Source organism: Diceros bicornis, chromosome 28 (assembly GCF_020826845.1).
Source record: "Diceros bicornis minor isolate mBicDic1 chromosome 28, mDicBic1.mat.cur, whole genome shotgun sequence".
Lineage (NCBI taxonomy): Eukaryota > Metazoa > Chordata > Mammalia > Perissodactyla > Rhinocerotidae > Diceros > Diceros bicornis.
Window position 1 is genome coordinate 18346245 of NC_080767.1, and position 26536 is coordinate 18372780.

The following is a 26536-nucleotide window of genomic DNA, read 5'->3' on the forward strand; positions in this document are numbered from 1 at the left end:
GGCAGACATGAAAATACAGTTAAGAGTTAACACTTGCCACGAGCCAGGCACTGTTCTAAGAGCTTTACATATAGTCACTCATTTCACCTTCATTACAACCCTATGAAGTAGGTACTGTTATCATCCCCCTTTGTCAAATGAGCTGAGGCTGGGAGAGGCTTAAGGTCATGCAGGGGTAAGTGGCAGAGCCAAGACTCAGGTAATATGGCTTCAGTCTGTGCTCTCACTGACTCAGTTAACAGCGATGGTCCAACTATAAAGAGTTCCTAGTTACAGAACACCTTCACGTGTGTTATGTGAATCAAGTAGCCATATTGTGAGTTGTCATAATCATCACCACTTCCATTTTACAGGTGAGAAAACTGAGATTCACATAAGTGGCAAATGGAGAAGCCAGGATTTAAATTGAGCCTGACTGCGTCCAAAGCTACATCCTTCTCAGTGTTCCCGCCCCTCAGACCTGAAGCTCTAGCTATGAACACCAAACTTTCTCTGAGATGTGGGAAAGCTTGGTCTCCTCAGCTGATCAGCCTGGCCAGGACAGAGTCCACAAGGTCTAGAGATCAGTAAGAATACAGGCTGGCTGGTGACTGTGCCATTTCCCACATGGATGCAACATGGCCAGGTCTGTTCTAGATGTATCGCAGAGATGGGAACTTTCCAATCTACCCAGGCTCGCCACCATACAACCCCTTCTGAGCATCCCACTGGAGGAAGGAGATGCAGGCTATCAGGGGAGACCAATGCTGGGTCTTGTCTTACTAGTGAGGAGGGTCCCTGTTAAAAGTCTGTCCTCCACCTCCTGGTATCACACAGGTGGGCAGGTAAGCTGCAGGCCCAGCCACCTTGTTCTTCATCGTTCTCTTTTTTGTTCTTTGCTGCTAGGGAAGTAGGCAGACTTAAGGCCACCTCAGGAGTCCCTGTCAGCCTTCTCTTGCTATTTTGCCTCTTCTGAGATCAGAGTAGAGTGACTAGTTCAGCCTGTTTCGAGACCTGACCATCCTGCTCTCTTAACTCTCTACCATGCAGTCAGCCAAGAGGGTAACAGGCCAATGAGAAGGTAGGAGGGCCTTCTTAAGTCTTGAGCTACCACACAGCTCTATACAAGTTCCATGTGGGTGTACTGGACTGGCACCACACAGCTAACTAATTATAAAGTGATCCTTTGCCTTCCATCTAGCTACCCACCCTTTTCACTGTGCACACCCAGCCGCTACCAAAGGGCCTGATGTGGAATATACGCTTAAGAAAGTTTGCTGACTGAATACGAGTGGATTCTTACTCCAGCTTAAACAGGCCTTGATGGAAAATTCCACCTGGACTTTCTAACCAATATGGCAGACGCGAGCCACGTGTGGCTACTGAGCACCTGAAATGTGGCTAGTCTAAACTGAGATGTGCTGTAAATGTAAAATATAGACTGGTTATCAGAGACTTAACACGAAAAAAAGACTATAAAATATCTCATTAATTTTTTATATTGATTACATATTAAAATGATAATATTTTGGATATACTGGGTTAAATAAAATATATTAAAACTAATCTCACCTGCTTTAATTTTTTAATATGGCTACTAGAAAATTTAAAATTATATATGTGGTTCACATTTCTATTGGATAGTGCTGCTATAGACTAATATGTAACCCATTAGCGCTAGTGAAACTCTAAAAATAAATTCCTAAGATATCCTAAGTAGCTGAAGTGACCTCCAGGCAATTCCTTAACCTAGCTGGGTCTGGGTTTCCACGTCTGTAAGAGGCGACTGGTAGCAATATTTGCTCCACTGGGGTTTGTTATGGAGACTACATTCAATACGTGAGCAAAGCTTCTGGAAGATGTAGTGTGCGATGGATGTCTTCTGTTTTATGGGCTCCCCTGGGAGAAAACCCGACACCACAGCTCATCCACTCTTTTCCCCTTTACCACCTTCCTTAATCCAATATCCCTGAGCTGAAGGAGAGTGTACATCAGAGTAAAAGTGGGACTACCCCTACAACCAGAGATATGCTTGCCCAACAGGATTCCTGGGAGGAGGGGAAGGGACTCGGTCAAACAGGAGAGGCCAGTGACTTTCTTAATACACTGTTCAGAACACTCTATCCATCCGTGAAACGCTCCCTTTGTGACTTACATTGTACTGCGTAGGACGCTAGGACCACTGTTGAGTTAAGAGGGCAGGTTAACCTGTCAGGAGAAACACATATTAGGAAGGTCACAAGAACCAGCAACGGCGTGAAACACTCATCAATCAGGCAAACACCTGTCTTTTCTTAGATTAACCAGAAAACATCATGAATCATAACAAAGACAATTTTATGATACAACTCAATCTCACATAGTAAAGATAACACTAAAGAGTTTTAAAAATTGAAAGAAAACTTTTTCATGTTTAAAATAATATACCTTAATACAAATACCATGAAGGTCTCAAGTTGGCCAGGGTTTTGGCTGGTCAAGAAAGGCCAGGCTCATCTCACTAACAGGAAAAGTGAGAAAACTGTACTCTTCGTTCCATGGGCAGCCTTGGTATCTTTCTAGTAAAGACGTGAGACTTTTCGTAGGGCTCTCTAAATCCCTGAGTTCTACTGACTGTGATTCTTGATTACCCACTTTCTAGAAGGGTGACATCCTCTTAGAAGGAAAAAATAGAAAACTATTTTGAATTTTAAAACTCCTGTGAGTTTTAAATTACTTAGAATTACTTAAGATCCTTAAATCTATTCACCCTCCTGAAGCTTCCGATCTACAGGGAATGGTCTGTCCACCTCTCAGTTTTCCTCCATCCACTAGAAATCCATGAGCTCAAGAGGTTAGACTTGCTTTTCTTTCTTCTCAAGCTCACTGCCCTCCCCAACATCCCATTTCTGCCCATGACTCCATCTGTCTTAGTCATATTTCAAATCCTCTGGTTGCTCCCTTTTCCCCACGCAACTCGGGATTCCACGGTCTGCCTAGGAGCTCGGCCAGCAGCCCTGGAGCAGGGACCACCGCTGAGTGGAGGGATGCATTGGAAAGGGCTGAGAAGCAGCAGCAGGAGTGAGGGCTTGCAGGGCGGGGAGACACTGATTTTAAAAGCATTCTTCCCAGCAACCCCGTGGGAAGTGGAGAAGACATGCAGTTTCCATGGCAGCCCATGAAGTTCCCAAGATGTGAGTCACCCCAATCTCTCTGAGTAATCTGCTTGGCCCGCCAGGGGTTACCCTTCTTGTCTGCCACGCTGTGTGCTCGTCCTGAAGCTGCATATGAAGGCAGCCTATCTGAGGGGCCTCAACTTTCCTCAAGTAAGCATGTATTCTTGCTAGGACTTCCAAATGCTCTCTCCAAGTCTGGAGACACGTCCAGGGATATTCACCATCTATTTGTTCATCTGGAGACCCCGAGAGTCCATGGAGACAGCCAACATCAGCCCTTCACTCTCCTACCAAGACAGGCCTCAGGGAAATCTAAGCCAGTGTCCTCACAACAGGGAGAGCAGGTGAATAGGATTTGGGGAACAACTTAGGAGAGAGGCTAAGGGGGTTCAGTCTAGACAGAAGAAACAGTCCTGTAAATAAGTCAGAAAGAAAAACATTTTCAAAGACTAGTATAAATGCAAACTAAGGAACGCTGAATGCCCGCATCGTGCTATGTGCTCCTGGAGAGACCCCTTTCTTTCTGCCCCGGCTGTAGGGTCTCCCTCTGGTGGACAAGATCACCTATCGCAGCAGGAAGGAGACAATGCCTTGGGTGCTGCCTACCACTGACAGTTCAGACAAGTCAGGGCACGATTCAACACCCAGGAGAAACGCTAACTAGATCCACCAAGTCTGTCAAGAGATCCACGGCTACAATGGGCCACAGCCGCCCTGACACACACCCGAGAAGCATTTGGAGGGGAGGCCTTCTCCTCAGAGAGGTGGTGAGGGCTGCCTGCAGGATGCACCTCCCAACGATGCCGGGAATCTAAGCCAGGAAATCTGTGGCCCTCAACAGATTTCTATTGATGCACACAAAACTAACAAAGGGTATTTCGTTTGGACAAGAAAAAATGAAGACGACTAATTCCTAGTATTTGGAGAGCCCAAGCTGAAAGCTCCCGAGGGGCACGGGCCTTGCCTTATTTGACCAGCACAGCAGAGTCTGCCTCCTAACAAGTGCTTGCAAAATATTTGTGGGAAACTACTGGGAATCTATCCAACGAACACGAAATCAACAATCCTAAGAGGCTTGTGCACCCCTGTGTTCACTGCAGCATTATTCACTATAGCCAAGAAGTGCAAACAACCCAAGTGTCCCTCGACTGATGAATGGATCAAGAAGATGTGGTATATATATACAATGGAATACTACTCAGCCATAAAAAATACAAAATCGTCCCATTTGCAACAACGTGGATGGACCTGGAGCATATTATGTTAAGTGAAATAAGCCAGAAAGAGAAAGACAAACACCACATGATCTCACTCATATGTGGAATATAAACCAACACATGGACAGAGAAAACTGTACTGTGCTTAGCAGGGGCAATGGGGGCAGGGGGTGGGCACAAGGGGTGAAGGGAGACATGTATACCGTGATGTACAAACAAAAATGTACAACCAAAAACTTCACCATGTTACAAACTATTAAAACATCAATAAAAAAAAATATTTGTGGGAAAAACAAATTAGTGTGTAGAAGCGAGAACAAGTTTCTATTGCTGCAGAGGGCAGCCTGGACCCAGGGGAGGAGGGGTCATTTCAACCTAGAGTCACCCTGAAATGTAAGACGGGCGCCTCATGCAAGAGTGAGCTCCCCAGTACTCGGTGTGCTCGTGCAGAGACCCAAGGCCTGTCAGTTGTGCTAGAGAAGGGATTCCTTCCTCCCTTGAGGAAGAGGATGAGCTAAACTGCAAACATTCTCTAATTCTATGACCGCTAAACAGTCAACAGGTTCTGGCCACTCTTTCTTCATCATGTCTCTTGTTCCTAACTGCTCCTCCTCCCCCTCACCCCCACCTTCACTGCCGGGTCCCCACATCTCTGGCCGGGACGCCAACAACAGCTTCTCAAGGGCTGCACCTTCCCTTCCGTCGAGACTGAAGCCCCACAGCCTCTCCAGCCTTCCCTTCCATCCACAGACACTATCTTTGTAGATGCTGCTCATGCCAAACCCCTCCTGCTTAAAACCTTCAACAGCTCTCCTCTGCCCGCCGGGTGCAAGTCGCACGTCCAAGTCGGACATGAAGAGCCCTCTCTGTATTCTCCTGTAAGCCACCAACACACGGTTTCCAGTTGGGACTGCTGGGGGTGGGGCAGGGTGCCTTCTCACTGCCCAGGGGGACGCAACACCTCACTTCTCTACCAACCCCAATCCTGGCTCATCACAGCAATCCACACAGACTTTTCCAGTCCACAATGGCATCTCCTTCTCTTAAAACCTTATGACAACTGTCGTCTCCACTGCCCATATTGGTCCCAATTGCTTCGTGGGCTCCTGTCTCACTGCCCCCACCAGACCGCAAGCTCTCTCATGGAAGCTCACTGGAGGCTTCTGAAGACCCTCCTCAGTAGAAATAACCTGACAGGAGGAAAGAGAGGGTGAGGAGAACAGGAATAAGATGTGGCTGTTTCTACCATTTCTGCTGCCATTTCTCCTGCAAGTCGAGAAAAACTCAGGATTTGGAGGAAGTAGTTCAGGGACATTGTCTTGGAATTTCTTCTCCCCTCCTGGGCTATTCTCAGATACTTACCAGCTAAGTAAGTCCTGAGATGGTCCTGACACACAAGAAGTGCTGAATCATGAGCAGACGCTCACGTTTTTGAACAAAAAAAGTTTCCCAGAGAGAAAATGAATCATCTGTAGGTACTAAGGGTCTCGGAAGTAGACCTAAATTAGGCCTGATCTGCCTTCCTGAATGAAGCCTGTTTTTCATTCTGGGTCTCCCCTTGCCTTTAAAATTTCTCAGGTCTTTACCAGAAAGATAACGGTACCTTTTGTAATAAAATTGAAGCGACATGAAATGAAGTTTATCAATCCTTAGCTTCTCTAAATCAAGACCAAGCTAAAAATAGATGTCCAGAGCATAACGCCATACAGGATACTGCTTTCAACATCCATTCTTTGTTTGCATTTCATATTGTTACCAGAAATGCACGTTCATTAGATTAAAACCAGGAATTTCAGTAGTCTGGCAACTGACAGGAAAAGAAGAACGCAAAATTCTCATTACCTTCCTTCACAAATATCCATCTTCAGTTGTAAGAAATACAAATGCCTATGAAACAATTGTTTTCATTAATTTATAATACTCAAATTGAAATAAGCAAAACAAAATTTGATGAGTCAAGGATAAGACCTGTACATTTGAACAACAAAATATACAGAAACATATTTTTGTCTAAAGCATCAGGTGCTATGTTGCACATTGCAAAGCTGCCCCTTCAGTAACAATGGCTTATACGGCTGCTTCCATCTCGATTGGTGGGGGCGGTGTCCAGCCAGCCTCAGGCCAGCACATGCTGTCCTAGGGATGGCCGAGCAGGGATGGACAGGGTGGAAGAGGCCGCCAACAACTGCTGGTACCGCTGCCAGTGAGCACCCCACCCTCAGCCCCAACCTTCCCAATCAAACTCGGGATTTCTGAGAGCACCAGGACCCACAGGCATTCTGCACAGGCAGCCCCCACACACGGAGGGGACGCTGTTCTGAACACGGCATTCCCACACCCACGTTCCCTCTGCATGAAGCTGTTGAGAGGAGGGTCTGTGAAGACACCTCCTTGGCTGGGGCGCAAACAGCCAGCTGGGATTTTTCCTGTGTCCCAGGAACTGTGGGGGCTCGAGCAAAAGTATAAACATCAGTCCACTATAGGCTGCCAGGTCCTCCAAGCTGAATCCTGCACTTGTCTGTGAGCCATCAGCAACGTCACTTCAAAACCCGGGACCTGATTTGTAGGCAGAGCTCAGTAAGTCGTCACAGGCCCCTCATGCTGTCAGTCCACCCCTTGATCCAGCGAGTGGGGAAGAGAAGGCATCAACAGCGCTGTGCGGGCCGGGAAGGTCCCTGGAGAGCTTTATATTTAGGGCTGCGGCATACATGTGACACTTGGCCGCTGGCTCCCACTCTTCATTAAAGCCTGGATTCAAATGGGACAGACATTCCAGTTTCTGGCCAAGAGGACAAAAGGGAAACTTCTTGAAATATAATACAGACACGGCAGAAGTATTCAGGGGCAGGAGTGAGATAATTTTGGCAATTTAAACAAGTCAGTCTCATTATTCCTTCAAATTTGCACATTGAAAGGTCAAGGCGCTGGTGTTTTGAGAGGGGAATGCTTCACGTGGTACTACAGCCTCCTATTTGCACAGTCCTGGGCTGTGTGCGTAGTACTTCATAACTTATCACCTCATTTCAACCTCAGAACAACTTGAGGAGGTAGGCACCACTCCCTCCTTTTTTTTTTTTTTTTTTTCAGATAAGGAAACTGACATTCAGATGTGGGGTCAGTTATGTTGTATTTTATGGATACTCAGACTATGAAAGAAATCTGACTATGCGAAAAGTTTCTTATGCGTCTAATGACTAAAAAGCTTAGGATCAATCTCCTAACTCTGATATTATTACTTTGACTATAATTATAATCAACTACCCTTAACGTGTTGAACACCTTCACTGAGAGACGGTATAACATATGTTTGCTGATTCATGCTTATTCCATATTGGAATCTCCATCTCTTCCACCTAAGGGAACACAATCAGTCCTTTCTAGTTTCTATGTTTATCCAAGCTGACATTCAACCAGCATTAAGTGTTCTCTCCTCCTACAATGCTACCAAGGGGAAGAGAAGGGAGAGAATTATAGATAATCCAGTGGTTCACCTGGGCTTTCTGATGAGCCCAGCTAATCGGTGGATCTTCCTAGGGATGGAAATGCGACCATGAACTTGGAGATGACCATTTGTCAAATGCTACCTTGTCATATATTCAGCAAAGCTTGAGTCAACCCATGACATCATACACAAAGAGATGGGAATAGTGGGATGAGACCCAAACTTAGGAGACCTCCTAGGAATCCTGAAGGAGCCTAATTTTGAGACTGCCAGTAAATGAAATTCTGTTTAGAATGATCTAAATTTATCAGCAACAGCAGTCGTGGAGGCTCACATTCAAGGAAGCATTTATTTAACAATCAGAATAAAGGAAAGTCACTTAGAAGAGATGCTTGGTATGCCTGACTTTAGAAATGGAATGATCGCTCCTGGAGTGTACCCCATCCATGACCTCAACTTCAGAAAAAAGCAATGAATGCCTCCCTCCCTAGATCTTTAGAAAACAACAAACACCACTTCTATACTCCTTCTTTGACTCTTAAGAGCTCAATTGCTTTAAAAGGGACTTACTTTTGGATAGACTACAGAGCTGGGGCATAATAAGACACTATGTGCCAGGAATACAGGTAAAACTCTAAATTAGAAAAAAAAAGACATGTGAAGTAATGGTGGAAGCCTGGCCCAGCATAAGAAAAGGATCTGGTGGTCCTAGTTGCCTACTAGCCCTACAGGAGCCACAGGGGTGGCTGCTGCCATGGCTTCTGCTGCATTAAGAGAAATCTGAACCAGCGAATTTTAGGAAGGACACAGGAAAACCGAATTTTATCTGGGACTTGGGAAAGAACAAAAATTAGTCTATTACTCATCTTGAGCCCAAATCTGCTTCTCTGTAGCGGCCACCCCCTGGCCATAATTCTATTACCAAGCACATCTAATTCCCCCTTTCCATGACAACTCTCTGCAGATCTGAAGGCAGCCTCAGTTCCTCCCTATCCCGAATGCCCTACATTTCCTCAGATGTCCTTCAAGTGACAGGGAGGCTCAAGAGCAAGATTCTGTCGCCTCCCTGAGGGAGTGGGCTTCCTTCTCATGGGATATGGAAGTGGACGCCCAATGACCCAGTGGGGCACCAGAGAGGGCCTTCTGGATTAGGCCAGCCCCACACCCTCTTCCCTCAAGTTCTCTCTTTGGAGAGCCACAACCTGTGGCCCAGCATCACAGGGAGGAGACAGGGCGACGGGTGACAATCATTAGTTTAGGTAGCGTAGTTCATACTCGCGGTTGGAACCCATCAGCTGGTAGTAAAATCAATTCAGGGGGCCACAACTGGCATTTTAAAAGGAAAGAGAACAAAATAGGAAATTTCAGAATGCTTTAGACTTACTATTGTTTTGTGATACGTTTGCTTCAGTAATGTCTATATATGTGCACTGTGTTATAAAGCAATATATATATATATATATATTTTGTGTGTGTGTGTCTGTGTGTGTGTGTGTGTGTGTGTGTGTGTGTGTGTGTGTGTGAGGAAGATCAGCCCTGAGCTAACATCTGTTGCCAATCCTCCTCTTTTTGCTGGGGAAGACTGGCCCTGGGCTAACATCCGTGCCCATCTTCCTCTACTTTATATGTGGGACGCCGCCACAGCACAGCTTGATAAGCAGTGCGTAGGTCTGCGCCCAGGATCCAAACCCGCGAACCCCGGGCTGCCAAAGCAGAGCACGTGAACTTAACCACTATGCCACCAAGCTGGCCCCCAAAATATATTTTTACTGTGGTTTGTGATTAAAAAAACCCACTGGTTAAAACCACACATGTATACACGTATATACATACATATATATAATCCCTCAGGACATTTTTAAAGCATCCCTTGAACAGAACTTGATATTCAGTAAGGGCCTGGGGAAACCTAGGAGGGGTCATTTCAGATACATTCTGATAGATTATGTCACCACTTTGTGTCCGCTGGCCTATGAACTGACCTGCCAGGTTGAGCGTTCCTTCACTGCCCCTTAGTCCACTGGCAGAAAGAGCCATTATGGGGAGAACTCAAGGCACCTTGTGTACTTCCCGTGCTTACTCAATGAGTCACGCCGGGCATCTCTTACACTGGCTTAAAATCTAACTTAATGGTAAACACGGTCAAATCTCCGATGTCTGCTATTGTAGAGGGAAGAGGTGCACAAAGAAGGCAAAGCCGAGTAATAGACTAATATTCGTCCTTTAAACATATTAAAATGTGATCACGTGATTACCATTTTAAAAAAAGGAAAAAACAAGCAGCACTCTATATCTGAGTTAATGTCGCCTCTTTCGTATCAGATGGTCTCATGGCCACAATGAGCTCAGAATAGGATTCAATATTTCTGAAAACCTATTGCTTTTTTCTGGTGGAAGGGTTTCCCTCCCTAAGAAAAATAAACGAATCAATAATAAAAAGGCTTAACGTTGCCATGGGAGAGGGGAAGTTAAGGCATTGGTGAGTTTGCATAGTCCCTGTTCAAGCAGCAGCAACTTTCCTGTGGCCGCCCTCTCCATTCCAAACACTGTGCCCCACCCAGAAAGCCCAGGTGTCAGCACAAAACCAGGACCAGGAGCGCCGCCAAGGCCTGGGGGGGTACACAGCTCCTATCACAGCCTTCTCCCCCTTAGTGGTTCACACATTGCCTGCACCTGCTGATTCACCCAGGCGAGAAGCTGGCTCAGCTCAGTCTCCTTTCTAGCGCCTACCAGCTGGGGATCTGATAGAGAATTCTCAGTTCAGAGACTTTTTGTCACTCCAAAGAGTCTCAATTCTAGCCCTTCAGAGATAGCGTGCCATTTGATCTGTAGGTGACTGTTTTACAAACTCGTCTTCCAAACCCTGCCTGTGTTCATTTGAAGAAAACAACCGTGTTCTTTGAGCACAGGTGCTCAACAGGCAGAGAGGCCAGGGCGGTGGGGAGGTAGGAGGAGGTGGATGGGAGCGTGCTGGGAACTGCACCAAGTCAGGAGGCGAGAGGTGGAGTCCCAAGACTGAAAACTAATTAGCCAATTAAAATTTCAATGTGCACCCCCAATTTTCACTTGGATCATAACTGTTGGTGCGGTTATACCCAGATGAAGCATTTGGCCACAGTGATCAAATAAAGAGTACATTTTTAGCGGTTACTTATTTTTATATACTAAATAGAAAACTTTAAAAAACGTTATTACCTGGTTTGTTCTTGCTGCAGTGTGTTGGGATCAGGTATAAAAAATCTTACTCGAAAATGCAGGGTACAGGGGAAACCTCCTATAACATTTTTCAAAAACAAATTAAATTTTCCCTTTAAAAAAGTCAAAGCATATAAGCTGCTACTCTCCCATAAGTGACACATTCTTCACTAGACCACAGCGATTTCCACCAGTAAAAGGACTAATTTCTAAGAAGGAGTGCAGAAGTTAATCAATAGTTCAGAAATCTCCTCGTCTACAAGAAGTAAAATATTTTTGCAACATCATAGAATGAAGTATTGTCTACTGATTATTACATGTTTAACTTAGGGCTGTGTTCAAACAATGCACTCCACTATTTGTATTAGGAATTTTTAAAAATCCTTAAATCAGCAGATTATACAAAATTCACAAAGAAATAATAACCCACCCATAGCGATTTTATACTTTTAAAACATTTTCACGTACATTCTTGAATTTAAACACCACCATGATTATGGGTAGGCTAGGCTGCTAGTGATAGCACAGTTTTACGATAAGCCAACAGGCTTAGAGATATGAGTGACTAGACTTAGGTCACACAGCTGATGACAAAACCAGAAATACAGCACTGAGGTTTTTGATTCTGCCATACCACATTTCAAAATCATTTTTATACTGGAAAATATTTAATGCTTTTAATGCAGAGTGAATTCCAAAAGTGATTAATATACTAGCAAATATTACACAATTAACATACTCCAATACGGCTTTATGCAACAATGCTGAGAGTCAATTCGCTGGTATGGATAAAATGAGCCCATTTCTTTTGCTAGATATGGCAACAGGAGATCCAATTATGTTGCTAAGACCCCATGCTCTTCCTCATGTCAATGTCACCCCTCTCCATCACTCAGTAAATATCCACCGGCCCCATCTATGTGCTCGGCACTTTCTTGCTCTCTGGAACTCAAACCTTCTCCACCCTGCTCCCCTCGCTGGTCCTGCGACTCATCTCCTCCTCGACCTCAGCTCATCCTGGGCTCCATCCTCCCTGCTTTTTAGTATCTTCTGTCTTCATCTCTGCCTTCTGTCAAAAACTTCAATGCTGCATGTGACCCTTCGAATGTACCTCTGTACAGGTGCCTGGGTACCAGTGGTTGGCGCCGTAACTCTGGGTGCAGGCTGACACCCTGCACATCAGGGGATAGCCAAGTCCTCCTCCTGCCTTGGCGTGCCCTTTCAGCTCCCCTCCCACCCATAGCTTGTCACTCTGTGTCTCAGGCATGCCTCCTTGCCTTTCTCGTCCTCCTCTGTGCACCTATCGCGTGCTCAGGACTATCCTAAAATGGTGTCTCCCCTTGTCTATGTCTCCACACTTGGCTATGAGCTCTTTGAGGGCAGGGTCCAAATCTGACTTGGACCAGATTCCCAGAGCTTAGCCCAGTGCCTTGCCAAAGTCTGAGCTCAAGACAGGTTTGCTGAATGAATGAGTTAGTGAGAACGAATGCCAACCCCTAGCCATGCCTGAGTGCATTCATTACTCTGTGAATTCAAATGGGGGCGGTATTTATCTGCACAATGGCTCTGTGGCTCCCGGGGGTACTTCTGAATGCTAAGGACACAACTCTTGGGAGGTAAGGACTCTGAGGCCCTGGTCCCACGTGAGAGCAGCAGTGGGATCAGAGCTGTGGCTGCTTATCTCCACTCCTTCCCATCTGAGTGCTGGGGTGGGTGGGAGGATGTGGCACATGTGTGTGCACACTTAAGTGCACAAATCCACCAGCCCTTCACCCCTCAACCATTCACTGGCCACCTCCTGTGTGGGGGGCACTGCGAGGAATGCAGAGAGGCTGTGACAAGGGCCCTCATCTCAAGGAGCTTGCAGTTTTGCAAGGAAGATAAAGGCAGATAACCATGAGATGAAGGAGAGTGTTCTGAGGTATGAGGCAGACAATGATAAATGTGAGGGAGGGTAGACGGGGTCATGGCTAATAACAGGGAAGGAGATGGGATTTGAGCAGCTTTGAAGAACAGCAAGATTTGGATACAGGGAAACAGGAGGGAAAAGCATTCCCAACAGAGGGAAGAGACTGAGGGAAGGCACAGAGGAGTATGCATGGCCCAGCAGGTCAGCCAGGTTTGTCTGGGGCATAAGGTGCACAGAGGGGAACAGAGAGTGTGATGTTGGAAAACCAAGCTGAGAACAGATTGGGCAGAGGGTGGGGTGAGGCATGGCTTGAAAGCCCACCTAACTGGGAATTAACCTACAGCACTGGGACCCACTCACAGTCGACCAGCTGTATGTTATGTTTGTGACATCACCGACCTAAGCCTTGTTTCCAGTGAATGGAACTGTGCTATTGGAAAGTCCTAGGAGTGTGTGTGTTTGTCTCTCTTTCCCGCCCTGGCTCTCACACCGGGCTAGGAAAGGCCACTCTCTTCTTCTTGCAAAAGGAAGTGGGATCCCTGGCTCTTGGCTGCCTGCGTTCACCTGTCCCTTTCTTGCTCACAGCTGATGAGGACCCTCGGGGGCTGAACTGGAAGCATCTCTGCTTGCTCAGAAGTCAGACAGGGAGGAGTGGGCTCACGCCTGTCTTCTGGAGCACCTGGAACCCAGGTGGCTGATGTTACAGCCACAATGATGAATAGAGGAGAGAAACAGGCCATGACACACTAACACCTAGTGTTCCACTGAAATGAGAAGGTGACACCCACCTTTTAACTGCTTCCTGATGGGTTTGCTCGATTCCAGCCATCTCTGTTGGGTAAGAGAACATAAGATATAAAACCAGACCGTGCAGCAGTCCAGGGCGTCTTAAAGGGACTGCTACTCACGGGAGATTCCACCGAGTCATCGCCATGCTGCAAACCAAAATATTCCTTTTCGGTCACGCCCAAGTGGTTGTATACCATATCCAGAAGAACCTGACCGGTGTCTTGTTTCTAGAAAAAAAAAAAGTGTCAAGTGGGCAAAACTTTAAAACGAACTAAGAACTGGTGGTTAAAAGTCTTTATGCAGGCAAAAAAAGAGTTAGAACATTCAGAGAGATTTTATGCAAACACATACCCCGCAATAAATGCTTTAATAAATATCAAGTTAAGAAGCCACATGGTACACACGGGAAGTAGGACTAAGAAAAACTACATAAATGATTTAAGACAATATGAGTTTAATTTAATTTTCTAAGATTTCTTCCTTCCCCTTAGCTGAGATTCCCCAGTGATGCCACCTAACTTGGAAAACTCAGATCTCACAATTACAGTAAACTCTCCGTGACCTACGCACGGATTACCCACAGCAGAACACCAATCCCACGTCGGTATCTGTTGGCTCCTCAGGAGCCATGGAAGTGTGGACAGAGAAGAAAACTCCACTGACAGCATGAAGGAAGATGGCTAAGAATGCTCCAGGGCCACCCGAAACACCCTCCGAGTGATCTGGCAAGTGACATCCCAGGGGATTATCTGCTGCACTGCTCCCCCTCATCTGAAGTGAAAAGCCACACTTCACGTCCAGAGCCGAACTCAGGCACCTCCATTGCTCAGTGTTTATGGAGCAGGCATGGTGCTGGGTGTGGGGACAGAGCCATAATAAGTGTCCCTCCTGGAGAGGCCAGCCGCAGAGGCAGTGACTGTAACATGGTGTGTCAAATGCCGTCAAGTGACGTGAAACGCTCAGGGCACAGTGAACACACAAGAGGACAGATGGTTAACTCAACCTGGGGACAAGAGGAAGCGACCCTGACCTGGGTCTGGTAGGGTGACAGGGCTGAGTGCCACCCCTCTCCTCCAGGTGCAGGAGCTAAGAAAAGGCATTTCATGCAGAGGGCCCAGCACAAAGGCACCAAGGGCTGAAACAGCATGGTGCAGGCGCAAATTCTACTTTAACAGGCAGACTTCTCAGGAATCCTTTGAACCAAACCATTTCACTTAAGGATAATATGAGTCAGAAATAGACCCTGTATAGATATCTGGTTTTTTTTTTGAGTGCCTGAGAGCAGAAAATAGGTCACAGTGACCAGGAGGAAGAAAATTAGGTAACTGTCAGGCCCCCTCCTGCAGCCACTTCTTCCGCATGGTCTCATTATTTGGTCTGAAGTGTGAGAACACGAGACACGCCCATTTCCTGAACACATCCCCCCTTTCCTGTCCCAGGGCCCTGCTTCGTCTAGCCAGGACACCTTCCATCACAAGGGAATCATGACAGTGTGGAAAAGATGACCTGGTCCACACAGTCCAACTTATGAGATATCTCCCCCTAAATTATGAGATATTCTCTTGATGCGTCAAAGAGCTATCTGCTCCCCTTGTTGAAACTATTATTTATGGTTTTGTATTAGAGGCCCCTGGAGGCTCCATGCCTCGTGCTGTCAGCCGATGGACGGTCTGACTGCCTGACTCAGGCCTGTTTGATGCCAGAGCCTGCAGGTTCCCACTACACTGGACCTCCCTCCTCTGGAGTGCATAATTCATCCGTTCCAGCATCTATTCTGCACAATTCATCCAGTTCTCAGAAGGAAATGAAATATAATAAAGGGCATTTATAATAACAACAGGCCTCCCAGCCCAGCCTCCACCCCACAGGAGGTCATCTTGGCTACACCAGCTCCCTGTCAGTGACTGGCTTGCTCCCTGGGCTGGGCTAAGAACAAATGAAGTGCAGGTCACCTTCCCTGAAGATGCCTGCTCCCGTCATAAGACGGCCCGGGCTGAAGAGTCTGAATGAGACTGCGCAAACAACGCCCCCGAGCAGCAACATATAAAGCGATGGAGATTCTGAGGGGCCACTAGGCCCTCAAATTCAAGTTCAGTGTGAGCCAGCTTTGACCAGGCAGCCGGAAGCTTGGGGAGCAGCGCTGGCAGAAGCTCGATGATGATAACGATGTTTATAACCCAGGCTGACTGGGCGCGGGCTGTATGCCAGGCTCTGTTCTCAGGCATCATAGGATTATCCCTCCGGCCTGGCACTTTCCTTATCCCCGTGCACAGGGCTCATCGCTCTTGGTCTCCCCTCCGACCTCCCAAGACAGTCCTTCCATCTCCTTTAGTGCTGGTTTCTCATCTCTCCAACCTTTACACATGGAACCTCGTCCATGTCTTCTGTCTACTCGCTTCTCAGGCGATCTCATCCAACTTCACAGCTTGAAACACCACCTCTACCCTGGGAGCACCCACACTTGTATCCCAGCCTAGACCCTTCCCTTAAACTCCTCATTTGCATACCTACTACCATTGCTACGTAGATGAGTGACAGGCATCTCAACCTCAACGGGTCCAGAACAGAACTGGCTACTTCCGCCCCAGACCTGCTCCTCTCGAAGCCCTTCCCATCTCTCCACACTGCAACTCCATCTTGCCGGCTGCTTGGGCCAAAAAAACCTTGGGAGTCACCATGAGGCCTCTTTCACATCCCAAATCCCATCTATCGGCAAATCCCAGTGGCTCCACTTTAAATATTCCCACACTTGGTTACTCCTAGCCACGTCCATGCCACCACCCTGTCCAATGATCCTCCTCCTCTCCCCCGGCTGTTGTAACAGTCTCGTAGCCCTTGCCACCCCCACCCCGAGTCTACTGGCGACAGAGCATCCAGACTGATACTCAAGTCCCATCACGTCAGGTCTCCACCCAACCCTACCAATGCTTTCTGCCTTACTCAGAATAAAGCCAGTACCCTCAGGATGACCTACCAGGCTCTACACAGCCCCCCATCCCAATATCTGTTATCTCTCTGACCTTCTCCCTTGCTGCTCTCTCCCCTGCTCATTCCACCCCAGTCACACTGGCTTCCATACTGTTCTGCCGCACACTAACCGGGATCCTGCCTCAGGGCCTTTGCACTGCTGTTTCTTCTATCTGGAATGTGCTTCCTCCAGGGAACCACAGGGTTTTTTTCCCTCACTTTCTTTAGGTGACGTCTTCCCTGATCATTTGTATAAAATGACAACCCCAACCCTTGTCCTGCCCTGGCACTCACTATCCTCCTTATCCCCCTTTACTTTTCTTCTGAACACATAATACCACCTGACATAATATCCATTTGTTTATGGTGCTAGGATGTGAGCTTTAAAAGCACAGGGACTTTGCTCTGTTTGTTAACTGCTGGATTCTCTGTACCCAGAAGAAAGCCCGGCACATAGTAGGTGATCAGTCAGCATTTGCTGAAGAAACATCATGTTCTTGTCAGGAAGAAGCTATACAGCAGAGGAATAGCTCTGAGACTGACAACAGAAATTTTAACAAAGGAGCCAGATATAAACTAAGCGATCAGTTCACAGCATCTGGAAGAGACATCTGTGACCTCTGCAGAGCATGCACTGTGCTGTGACTTCACACACACCACCCTCTCCTCTTGCCTGCTCAGCCCTCAAGGTCCATAGTGACGTGGGGTCGGCAGAAGGCAAACCTACGGGTGGTGTGGAGGACCCGGGGCTCAGTGTCTGCCACCCTTCAAATTCATGTGGCCTTTTATCACCCCCAGTTGTTCTCCTCTCCCTTTCTCTGACACCTTTCCTGGCACACTGAACTTTCCAGGCTGGGGCAGATGCTGACAGCCAGTCCAGGGATGGGGTTGATCCTTTAGGACTGGCCCGAGGTGGGGAGAGGCAGGCAAAGGTCACGGGCCTGGGTGGTGCCCGGGCTGCGGAGGGCGGCAGGGACCGCTACTGTCCAAGCGTCTTACTGCTGGCCCGAGATGGGAGACCCCGTTTCTACCCCTGCCTCTGCCAGGGGCTTGAAGTGGGAGAAGCCAGCCCCTCCCCGAACCCTGCCATCTGTGAGGCAGACCGCCTCACTGCCCTCCAGATTGGACCCATCCACTCACGCATTTAATGAGCACCTGCTGTGTGCCTGGCACCTTTCCTGTCCTCCAGGAGCTCACAGTTTAGAGAGCAACATATAACCTAATAATTACAACTATTATTAATGCAATGTGACACAGGCTCCAATAAAGCCTAGGGCACCATTATTGGAGAACCAGCTCAGGAAGTTGATGAAGACATCACAGAAGGAACGCCTAAAAGTCGTTCAGCTCACGTCACCAAGAAGAGGGGAAGATACCACAGGTGGAGGCAAAAATGTGGACAAAGTGTTCAAGGGTATTTCCAGCCCAATCTCGACACACAAGATCTGAGATTTCAAGCTTTCATTTTACAATACTTCTTTTCTTCATTTTATAAAGCAAGAAATGAAAACTATTTCTTGGGAGAATTCAGAAAAAATTAAATTTGGAGAACTTACGTTAACTTTAAAGGTCTGTACCAAGCCATCTAAAAAGCAGACGCTACAGATGACTTCGGATCGTGTTTTCTCTTTGGGTAATTCTGAGGTGCGTATGTTATTAATTCTTCCACCCAACGCACGTAACCGGGAGGTCATAACTATCGTTGAATAACCTGTAACATAAGAAATACCTGTTAGCTCTCTGATATGTAAACTCTCAGTTACATGTGAATATACCTCACAGCCTGCCCATCCCTTAACTGTCTGCTTCCAACCTCACAACACTGTCTGAGCAGCTCACAGATAATGAGAACCGGATAATGGAACATGTTTCCATTTGAGTTTTGACTTCTAAGAAGCTCTAAGTAAAATTTATTGCTCAATTATAACATGTTCATAGAATCATATGGCTTATTTGTATGTCTTAACTCCCTGGCTAAACCTTCTAGTTTATATTTCTTAGGCTTTTCATTTTTTACTTATGTTTTACTACTGTATATATTTGTGTATTCTACCCCTAAGGTTTTACAGAACTAAATGCAGCATGAAAATGATTTAAAATATAAAGATATTCATTGATAAATTAGACTACGTTAAAATTAAGAACTTCTATTCATTACAAGACACTATTTAAAAGAAAAAGGCAACCCACAGCGATATTTGCAAACATACATATTTACAAGGAATATATAAAGAGCTCCCACAAATCAATAAGAGAAACAAACAACAATAAAGGAAAATGGGAAGCACTTTTGTTGTCAAAGAAATGCAAATTAAAACCACAAAGCAACAGGACCACAAGCTCGTCAGAATGGCTACAATGAACTCTGACAAAACCAAGTGTTGGCTGGGGTGTGGAGAAACTGGAACTCTCATGCACTGCTGGTGAGAAGGTAAACTAGCCCAACTACTTTGGAAAACTGTCTGGCGGTATCTACTAAAGCTGAACATATGCGTATTCTGTGACATAATTCCACTCCTAGGCATGTTCTCAACAAAAAAAATGTACATTTATTCACTAAAAGACATATGTAAGAATTTTTATAACAGCTCCAAACTGGAAAAAACCCAAATGCCCATCAACAGGATGGATACATTGTGATACAGTCATACCATGCATGAGCATACAGCAAACGCAATAAAGGAACAACTGTTACAGGCAACAACATGAATGAACTCCTCTAACGTTAACGTTGAGCAAAAGCAGCAGACACAACAGCTTACCTATAGCGTGAATCCATTTACATCAAGTTCAGGTATAGGCAAACCTAATCAATGCTAATACAAGACAGGATAGTGGTCACCTCTGGGTGTAGTGATGGGGCGAAGGGGTACACAGGGATCTTCTGAATGCTTATAATATTCTTTCTCTTGATTGGGTGCTAATGACACTGACGTAGTCACTGAAAATTCATCAAGCTCTACATTATGATTTGTGCACTTTTCTGTATGTGTATTTCAATATCTTAAAACGTACATTTTAAGCACATTTTAAGCACTTAAAAAATACATTTAAGTACCTTTCAATGTACTTAAAAACAAATACACGTGTGAAGAGGGAATTAGAGGGCAGTTTAAAATCTGACCATGGTATATTCAGGGAACAGTAAGGAAAGTGGTTTACTAGTGAATTCAATTGTGGAGCGCTAGACTAAAAGACCAGAAAGGTGTGCAGCTGAGCACACGCTCACGTCATGCAGGCGCAAGGGCCAAGTTCTCGGCCAGCTCCTCAGCTCAGGGAGTGGAGCAGGAGTAAAGCTGATAAGGTTGTGCAGAAGAGCAGATAAAGATGAAGGACTTAAGAGGAATTTAATGTTCTTTTTTATTAACGCTCTGCAAACGTTCTGTGATGAGCTGGGCCTTTGCACATGCCATTCCTTCTGCTGGAAAGCTTTCTGCCCCTCTCCACCTGATTAACTCCTATTCAGGCCCCGGGGCTCAGCACAAGCATCACTTCCTCAGGGAAGCCTTCCTTGCTGTCCCTAATACTCATATTCGTGCTATAGGCTCTCTTCTACAGTGCTCATCATGATTTCACACTTATAACTAACGACATATTTAATAGCTGCTTCTGTCACTAGAAGCTGAGCTTCACGAGTGTAGGAACTCAGTCTGGTTTTGCTCACTGAGTCTCCAGCACCGCGCTCTGGCAGGCAGTCAATAAACATCTGAATGAATCAATGAGTGAAAGGAAGAACGAAATGAAAATGAAGCCAAGATGTACAGTCTGGAAAAACAGTTCAACCTGATAGACAAACTTGGGTTGGTGGGAGCAGGCAGGAGAGAAGGATGGGATATCAGGATGCGACGTGGGGATATCCCGCAGACCAGCGCTCCTGACACTAACGTGCACACAGATGGCTTGGGGATCTTGTTAAGATGCAGACTCAGATTCAAGTAGGTCTGCATGGGGCCTGAGTGGGCATTGCTCAGTCTCCCAGGTGATGCCGTAGCTGCTGATGCAGGGTCCACACCATGAGGGGCACGTCACAGATAACTGGAAAAGCAGTACCAAACCTCAGGGCAGGGCCCGAGATCCAGATTTGGGAATCGGTGGCAAGGAAAGGACGGGGACAAAGCAGAACGGAGGCCTGAGAATCAATCTCAGGGAACCACAGAGGCGCAGTTTAGCTTCAGGAAGCGACAACACAAAGAGGATGAAAACTGTGTAGGAGACACATCCGGGAGAGAACGGTGCACTTAGGCCCTTAGCCTATTGAAGGAGCTCCTGGTGAACCTCCCTTCCTTGTAGATAGGGATAGGGAATCTCAAATATTAACGGAAAAATTCCCGGGACCGGCAGTGGAAGGAAACATTCAGTCACTTACAAAATTCCACCCACCCCACACCTCCACCTTGCCCTTTCCAATGAAAATGTCATCAGAAGCAGGAATGCATTTCCTGAGTAATACCAAAAGTTATCGAAAGACAACAAATGGGTTCCACGATGCTTTAACCACATTGAATTTAAAATGTCAAATTTATTGTTTGGTCCTTGTCTAAGAATTTCAGATGGGTTAAAAAATTTTTTTTTTTTCGGAAAGATACAATAGAGCCACTACAAGTGTGGTTCTTAGTGGGAGTGCATATCAGAATGACCTGGGGAGCTTTTAAAAAATACGCCTGTCCTGGCCCCACCCGTAGATGGTGATTCAGCATCTTGGGGTGTGGCACAGAATGCCGCTCCCTTTGAGAAGGCCTCAGAGGAAGGGCCAGGCAGTCTACCGCTGGAGGAGTGGGTTTTCGGAGAACCTCAGAGTGTGTTTCGGATGGTCAGAATTAGAATACAGATTTTGTGGAATCTGAGCCATTCGTGCATGTGAAAGAGTCAGGCAGTTCCTGAGAGCAGCTAAAACTGACAGCTAATCACAACACGACTCTGGACAGAAAAAAATCAAAGGCGATTACAAACAGGAGCTTCCAAACGAAAGTCACATGGCTGACAAGCCAATTGCAGGAGTGATGTTCAAACTGCTCCTCATCTGAGCAGCTCTGCGTCGCTAGCGCCAGCGTGGGTACTGGTGGGACTTATTAACTTAACCATGGTTAATGGTGCTCCCCAGGACAGTCATGTAGCCAGCTGACAAAATAAACTAGACCAGCAACTCAGGAGGGACATCCTTTTTCCTCCTCGCATGGATCTCTGTTACATAGACAACTTGGAACCTAACGACAATGTCATAAACAGGTATTTCATGAAAGTTGCAGAAATGTTCTTCCCACAATTGTTCCTAAAGCAAACCTTGATAAGAGCAAGTCTGATGTTGAATAACCACATAATTGAGCCACGTGGTGTTTTCGGATTGTCTTGAAATTATATCTTAAACAATCTGGTCAGGACAACAATGGACGCTGACTAACTGCCCTATTTCCTGTACCACAGCAATTGGGGAGCTCAGGGTTTCTTTCTATGGCTTCCTTTATAAGCCTCTTAATTCTAAACAAAGCCACAACCCAACCAGGAACACACTGGCCCCTCCAACCACAAATGATTACAGCTGTAGCTGATGCATTTTACAACATAGAAGCCAAGCTTGTTCTGTGCATATTTTTTTTTTTTATAATTTTATTTATTTTTCCCCCAAAGCCCCAGTAGATAGTTGTATGTCATAGTTGCACATTTTTCTAGCTGCTGTATGTGGGACGCAGCCTCAGCATGGCTGGAGAAGCAGTGCGTCTGTGTGTGCCCAGGATCCGAACCCGGGCCGCCTGCATCGGAGCGCACTCACTTAACCACTAAGCCACGGGGCCGGCCCTCTGTGCATATTTTTAAAAAATCAAAGTTACAGCTTTAGAATCCGTTTTGCACAATAACAAAAGAGGTTCTACTGTATAATCTTTTAATCAAAGATTATACTTGCAAAACATGATAGAAAGAGGCAACATCTCACTTAGTGCACAGCAGGGGCCCAATACCTGCTATAAGCATTAGGGTTAGCACACGTGTAGGACCTACACAGCGGAGGACACATACCAGGTACAGAGTAAAAGGCATTTTATTAACAATGTTAAGCTTCTAATGCCATCACGTGCTGACTGTAGATTCTGGATTTTGTAGGCAATGCTGATTTCAAACACCTTACAGATACGTGTTCTGTTTCTTAAAATTTTATTCCTTTTAATGAAGACAGCTTGCTAAGGTTAAAAGGTAGTTATAGATATGTGATAAAGGTAGTTATAGATATGTGATAAACCTTTGAGCTGCTCTACAAACTCAATGGACACAGAAGCAGGAGCACACTGCCACAGAATGCCACACCCCGGGCACGTGGGACACCCATCTCCGTCCCCTCTGGGCTCCTTGCCTGACTTGGAGCCGGAGAAAGGGAAGAGGCGATGCTTTATTTCCTAACGGTCTACACGCTGATCTGGGGAACTCTGTTCTTTCACAAGCCCATGAACCACAGAGAGAAGGGAGAGGAGCACATTCTTTTCCATTAGATAGATAGAAAGCACTGCATCTCCATTTTGATAAAAGAAAGTGTTAAGGTTATTCCACGCCTTTGTTTTTAAAAATAAGAACTTAGACCTCTCACTCGAGTGCAAATTTCAGTTTAAAAAAAAAAGGAAGAAAGCAGTCATGATTTATAAACACCTAATTTGTGAGTAAACCATACAAATGAACCACGGGTATTAATCATTAAGCTGACCTAGGCCAATGCTACCACCTAGTGGCCACCTGAGGAAAACACTTCACCTTCTACCCTAAGACTTTTCTTCCTTCTTCAAGGGAAACATGGACCGCCATGCTCCCCTCTTGTTATCACTCAGTTCAGCCTATCTAAAAAAAACACCTCGCAATATAAGGCCTTCTCTGTAGCCCAATTCTCTCCCTTTCCTTAGTGAACTCAGCAAACCTCTCTCTTCCTCGCCTCCGTCTTTTTTTTTTCTGCTGTTTATGAGCCCCACAGATGCCTGATCAGCTGGAGAGGGACATCTCTAGCACAGAAAAGTCATAAACACTCATGTACAATCAGCCATGCTAGACGCATGACTCATCAAATTAAGTGTGCTTCTCAAACACCAATATTTAATGTATTTAAGATAAATGTTTTATTTGTTAATACTGCTTTCTCCCTCTTCACAGTAAGCACACAGCAGTTGGGCTAAACTATGGGTTAACCAAGTCTTCGGGGGGCAAACCCAGGCCCTAACAATCACCCATATCACTCACTTTACTGCGTGCGGACAGGAAAACAAACCACACTTTCCTGCTCCTCACAAAGGAGCGCTTCCAGTCTCGGTCTGTTTTAAGGCCCGGCCTAAGTTCCTTCAACTCCTCTGAAGTGGGGCATTCCCTTCTAAAGATGAAATTTACAAACATTTGGATGGGGAATAATCATTTATCAAGCACTAGATTAAGATCAGATCAAACTGCAAGAATGTATGCTAATAATTAAGTTGCTAAAATAGACAGTGACTAAAATGAGACTTTTTAAACCAGAGACTTGAACAAAACTTTAGTGTACTTAAGAATTATCTGGGGAGCTTGTTAAAACACAGATTCTTGGACACCACCCACAGAGATTCTGATTTAGTAATGACTCAGGAAATTGCACTTTAAAACTTAATTTTTTTTGAACTTATAAAAAAGTTGCATATCGCCATTGGCCTGGATTCAACTGTGAACACTATGCCACACACACTTCTCTCTCTCTCCTGCACACACTGCCTCCCACGCTCTCCACCGAACACTGGAGAGTTGTAGACATCATGCCCCTTTACCTCTCAATATTTTAGCAGGTCTCAAGAACAAGGACATTTCACAACCACAGTACAATTTTCACATGGAGGCAATTGAACATTGATAAAGCACTTATCTAATACATATTCCATGTTAAAATTTCGCAAATTGTTTTTGATGTTGTCCTTTCTTTCTTTCCTTCTGATCCAGGATCCAAACCAGGACCACTTTTAATAAGCACCCCCAGGGGACTCTGATGCAGGGGGTCTGAGCACTAGCCAGTGGAAAACGCTCAACCAGATGATCTCCAGGGTTCCTTTCACAGTTGTGACCTTCTGCACCTACAGCCAGGGGCTTGGTGAGGTTGGTGCCCTATGCCCATTTTCCTGTCTGTTACAAGTCGCTTCCCAGAGCTAAAAAGTTTCCCAAGTTTAGCAGCTGTCCCATCACTCAGCCGGGGAAGCACTTCCTCAGCCATTGTCGGAGTAACAGACTCTCCAGTCTATATGTCAGTGCTGGGATTAGCACTGTTGTCATAACAGAGGGGAAGAAAGCAACAGTGCAGAAAGGATTCTACCACTTGATATTACGTAACCAGATGTCTTGGCTTGTTCACTCAAAGCAGTTCACATCTTGCACAGACAGCAATTCTTAATTCATAATATCCACGTTATTAAAAAAGACCATAGTGCCTTCTGTTATGCACACTCTCTCACAAATCGGGGAGAGTCAACTACCCTCGTTGTAAGGAAGAAAAGGGAAAACAGATGCATTTCGTATGAGCTATTAGGCTTTGCAAATATTAATGAAACTCAGGCTAACTAATTAAAAATTAATGACTTTAGTTTTCATTTGTGAAATGCCCATATATCCTAGAAAACACTTCTATATACACTATTTCACTTTATTAATTTTAAATTACGAGCCACTGATAAGTTACCATAAAACCAGTACATGAAATTTAATTTTTTCCCTCATGACTAATTTTTGTAACTTTATCAACACTACCTTCTGCCATTTTTTCCCCCTACTTGGCTTTTTTGGTTTCCAAAGTACAATACTGCACAACACACAGATTAATACACTGACATTTTAAAAAACTAACTTGTAAAATACCATACGATCCAACTATCCCACTACTGGGTATCTATCCAACGAATCTGAAATCAACAATCCAAAAAGGCTTACGTTCATTGCAGCATTATTCACTATAGCCAAGAGATGGAAACAAACCCAAATGTCCCTCAACTGATGATTGGATAAAGAAGATGTGGTATGTGTATGTGTGTATATATATATAATGGAATACTACTCAGCCATAAAAAAAGACAAAATCATCCCATTTGCAACAACATGGATGGACCTGGAGGGTATTATGTTAAGTGAAATAAGCCAGAGAGAGCAAGACAAACACCGCATGATTTCACTCATAAGTGGACGATAAACTAACACACGGACCGAGAGAACTGTTTGGTGGTTACCAGGGGTAAAGGGGTTGGGAAGGGCACAAGGAGGGGAAGGGATGCATGTATATGGTGACGGACAAACAATAATGTAAAACTAAAATTTCACAATGTTATAAACTATTATGACATTGATAAAAAACTAACTGGTAAACATAATCACTACTGAATATTTACCAAAGTAGAAAAAAAATCTATTAAGGGAGGCATTTTCATATTGCTAATTCCGCATTAAAGTCAATAAACTAATTTGTCCTGAGCCTATACACAGAAAAATTAATTTTTAAACATCTTTAAAGCTTAAAGCCTGCTAACAATTACAATAATCACAGCTGACAATGAAACTATTGGTGCACAAGAAATTAATTTGGGCATGCATATATAAAAATATTTAATATCTTTTATTTATAAAGAAATGCTACTGTGAATGCATTTATCAAAGTCTTTAACTCTCAGACTTCACATGATTCTCCACCACATGGGAGAAAACGCTCACACAAGTCACTTTAACAATGCAGCTCAAAACTCAAATTATCTTGCAATTATTAATCCTAATACTACAGAAGTACAATCTTGGGATCAAATCACTGGTTCCACAGATCTTGTAATTTGTTCAGGGAGCGGATTTCCGACCAGAGCCCCCCGGGGAGCAGGGTGGAGTCATTTGTAGGATCAGTTGTATTCGAATAGAGACCCAG

At 45.3% G+C, this 26536-nt stretch overlaps 1 protein-coding gene across 6 annotated transcripts in view; it reads right to left on the reverse strand.

Annotated features, from left to right (window-relative positions):
* The window catches only part of PTPN3 (protein tyrosine phosphatase non-receptor type 3), a 108027-nt gene that overhangs the window by 58461 nt on the left and 23030 nt on the right, over window positions 1–26536 (reverse strand). For all 6 annotated transcript variants that reach the window (XM_058523746.1, XM_058523742.1, XM_058523743.1 and 3 more), the window contains 6 exons: window positions 18210–18364; window positions 13806–13913; window positions 13686–13728; window positions 10989–11067; window positions 6194–6238; window positions 2135–2187 (listed from right to left, as the gene is read on the reverse strand). In XM_058523746.1, coding sequence (XP_058379729.1) covers window positions 2135–2187; window positions 6194–6238; window positions 10989–11067; window positions 13686–13728; window positions 13806–13913; window positions 18210–18347 — 466 coding nt within the window. In that variant the 5' untranslated portion in view covers window positions 18348–18364. Of the gene's footprint in view, window positions 1–2134; window positions 2188–6193; window positions 6239–10988; window positions 11068–13685; window positions 13729–13805; window positions 13914–18209; window positions 18365–26536 lie in introns of those variants that run through there.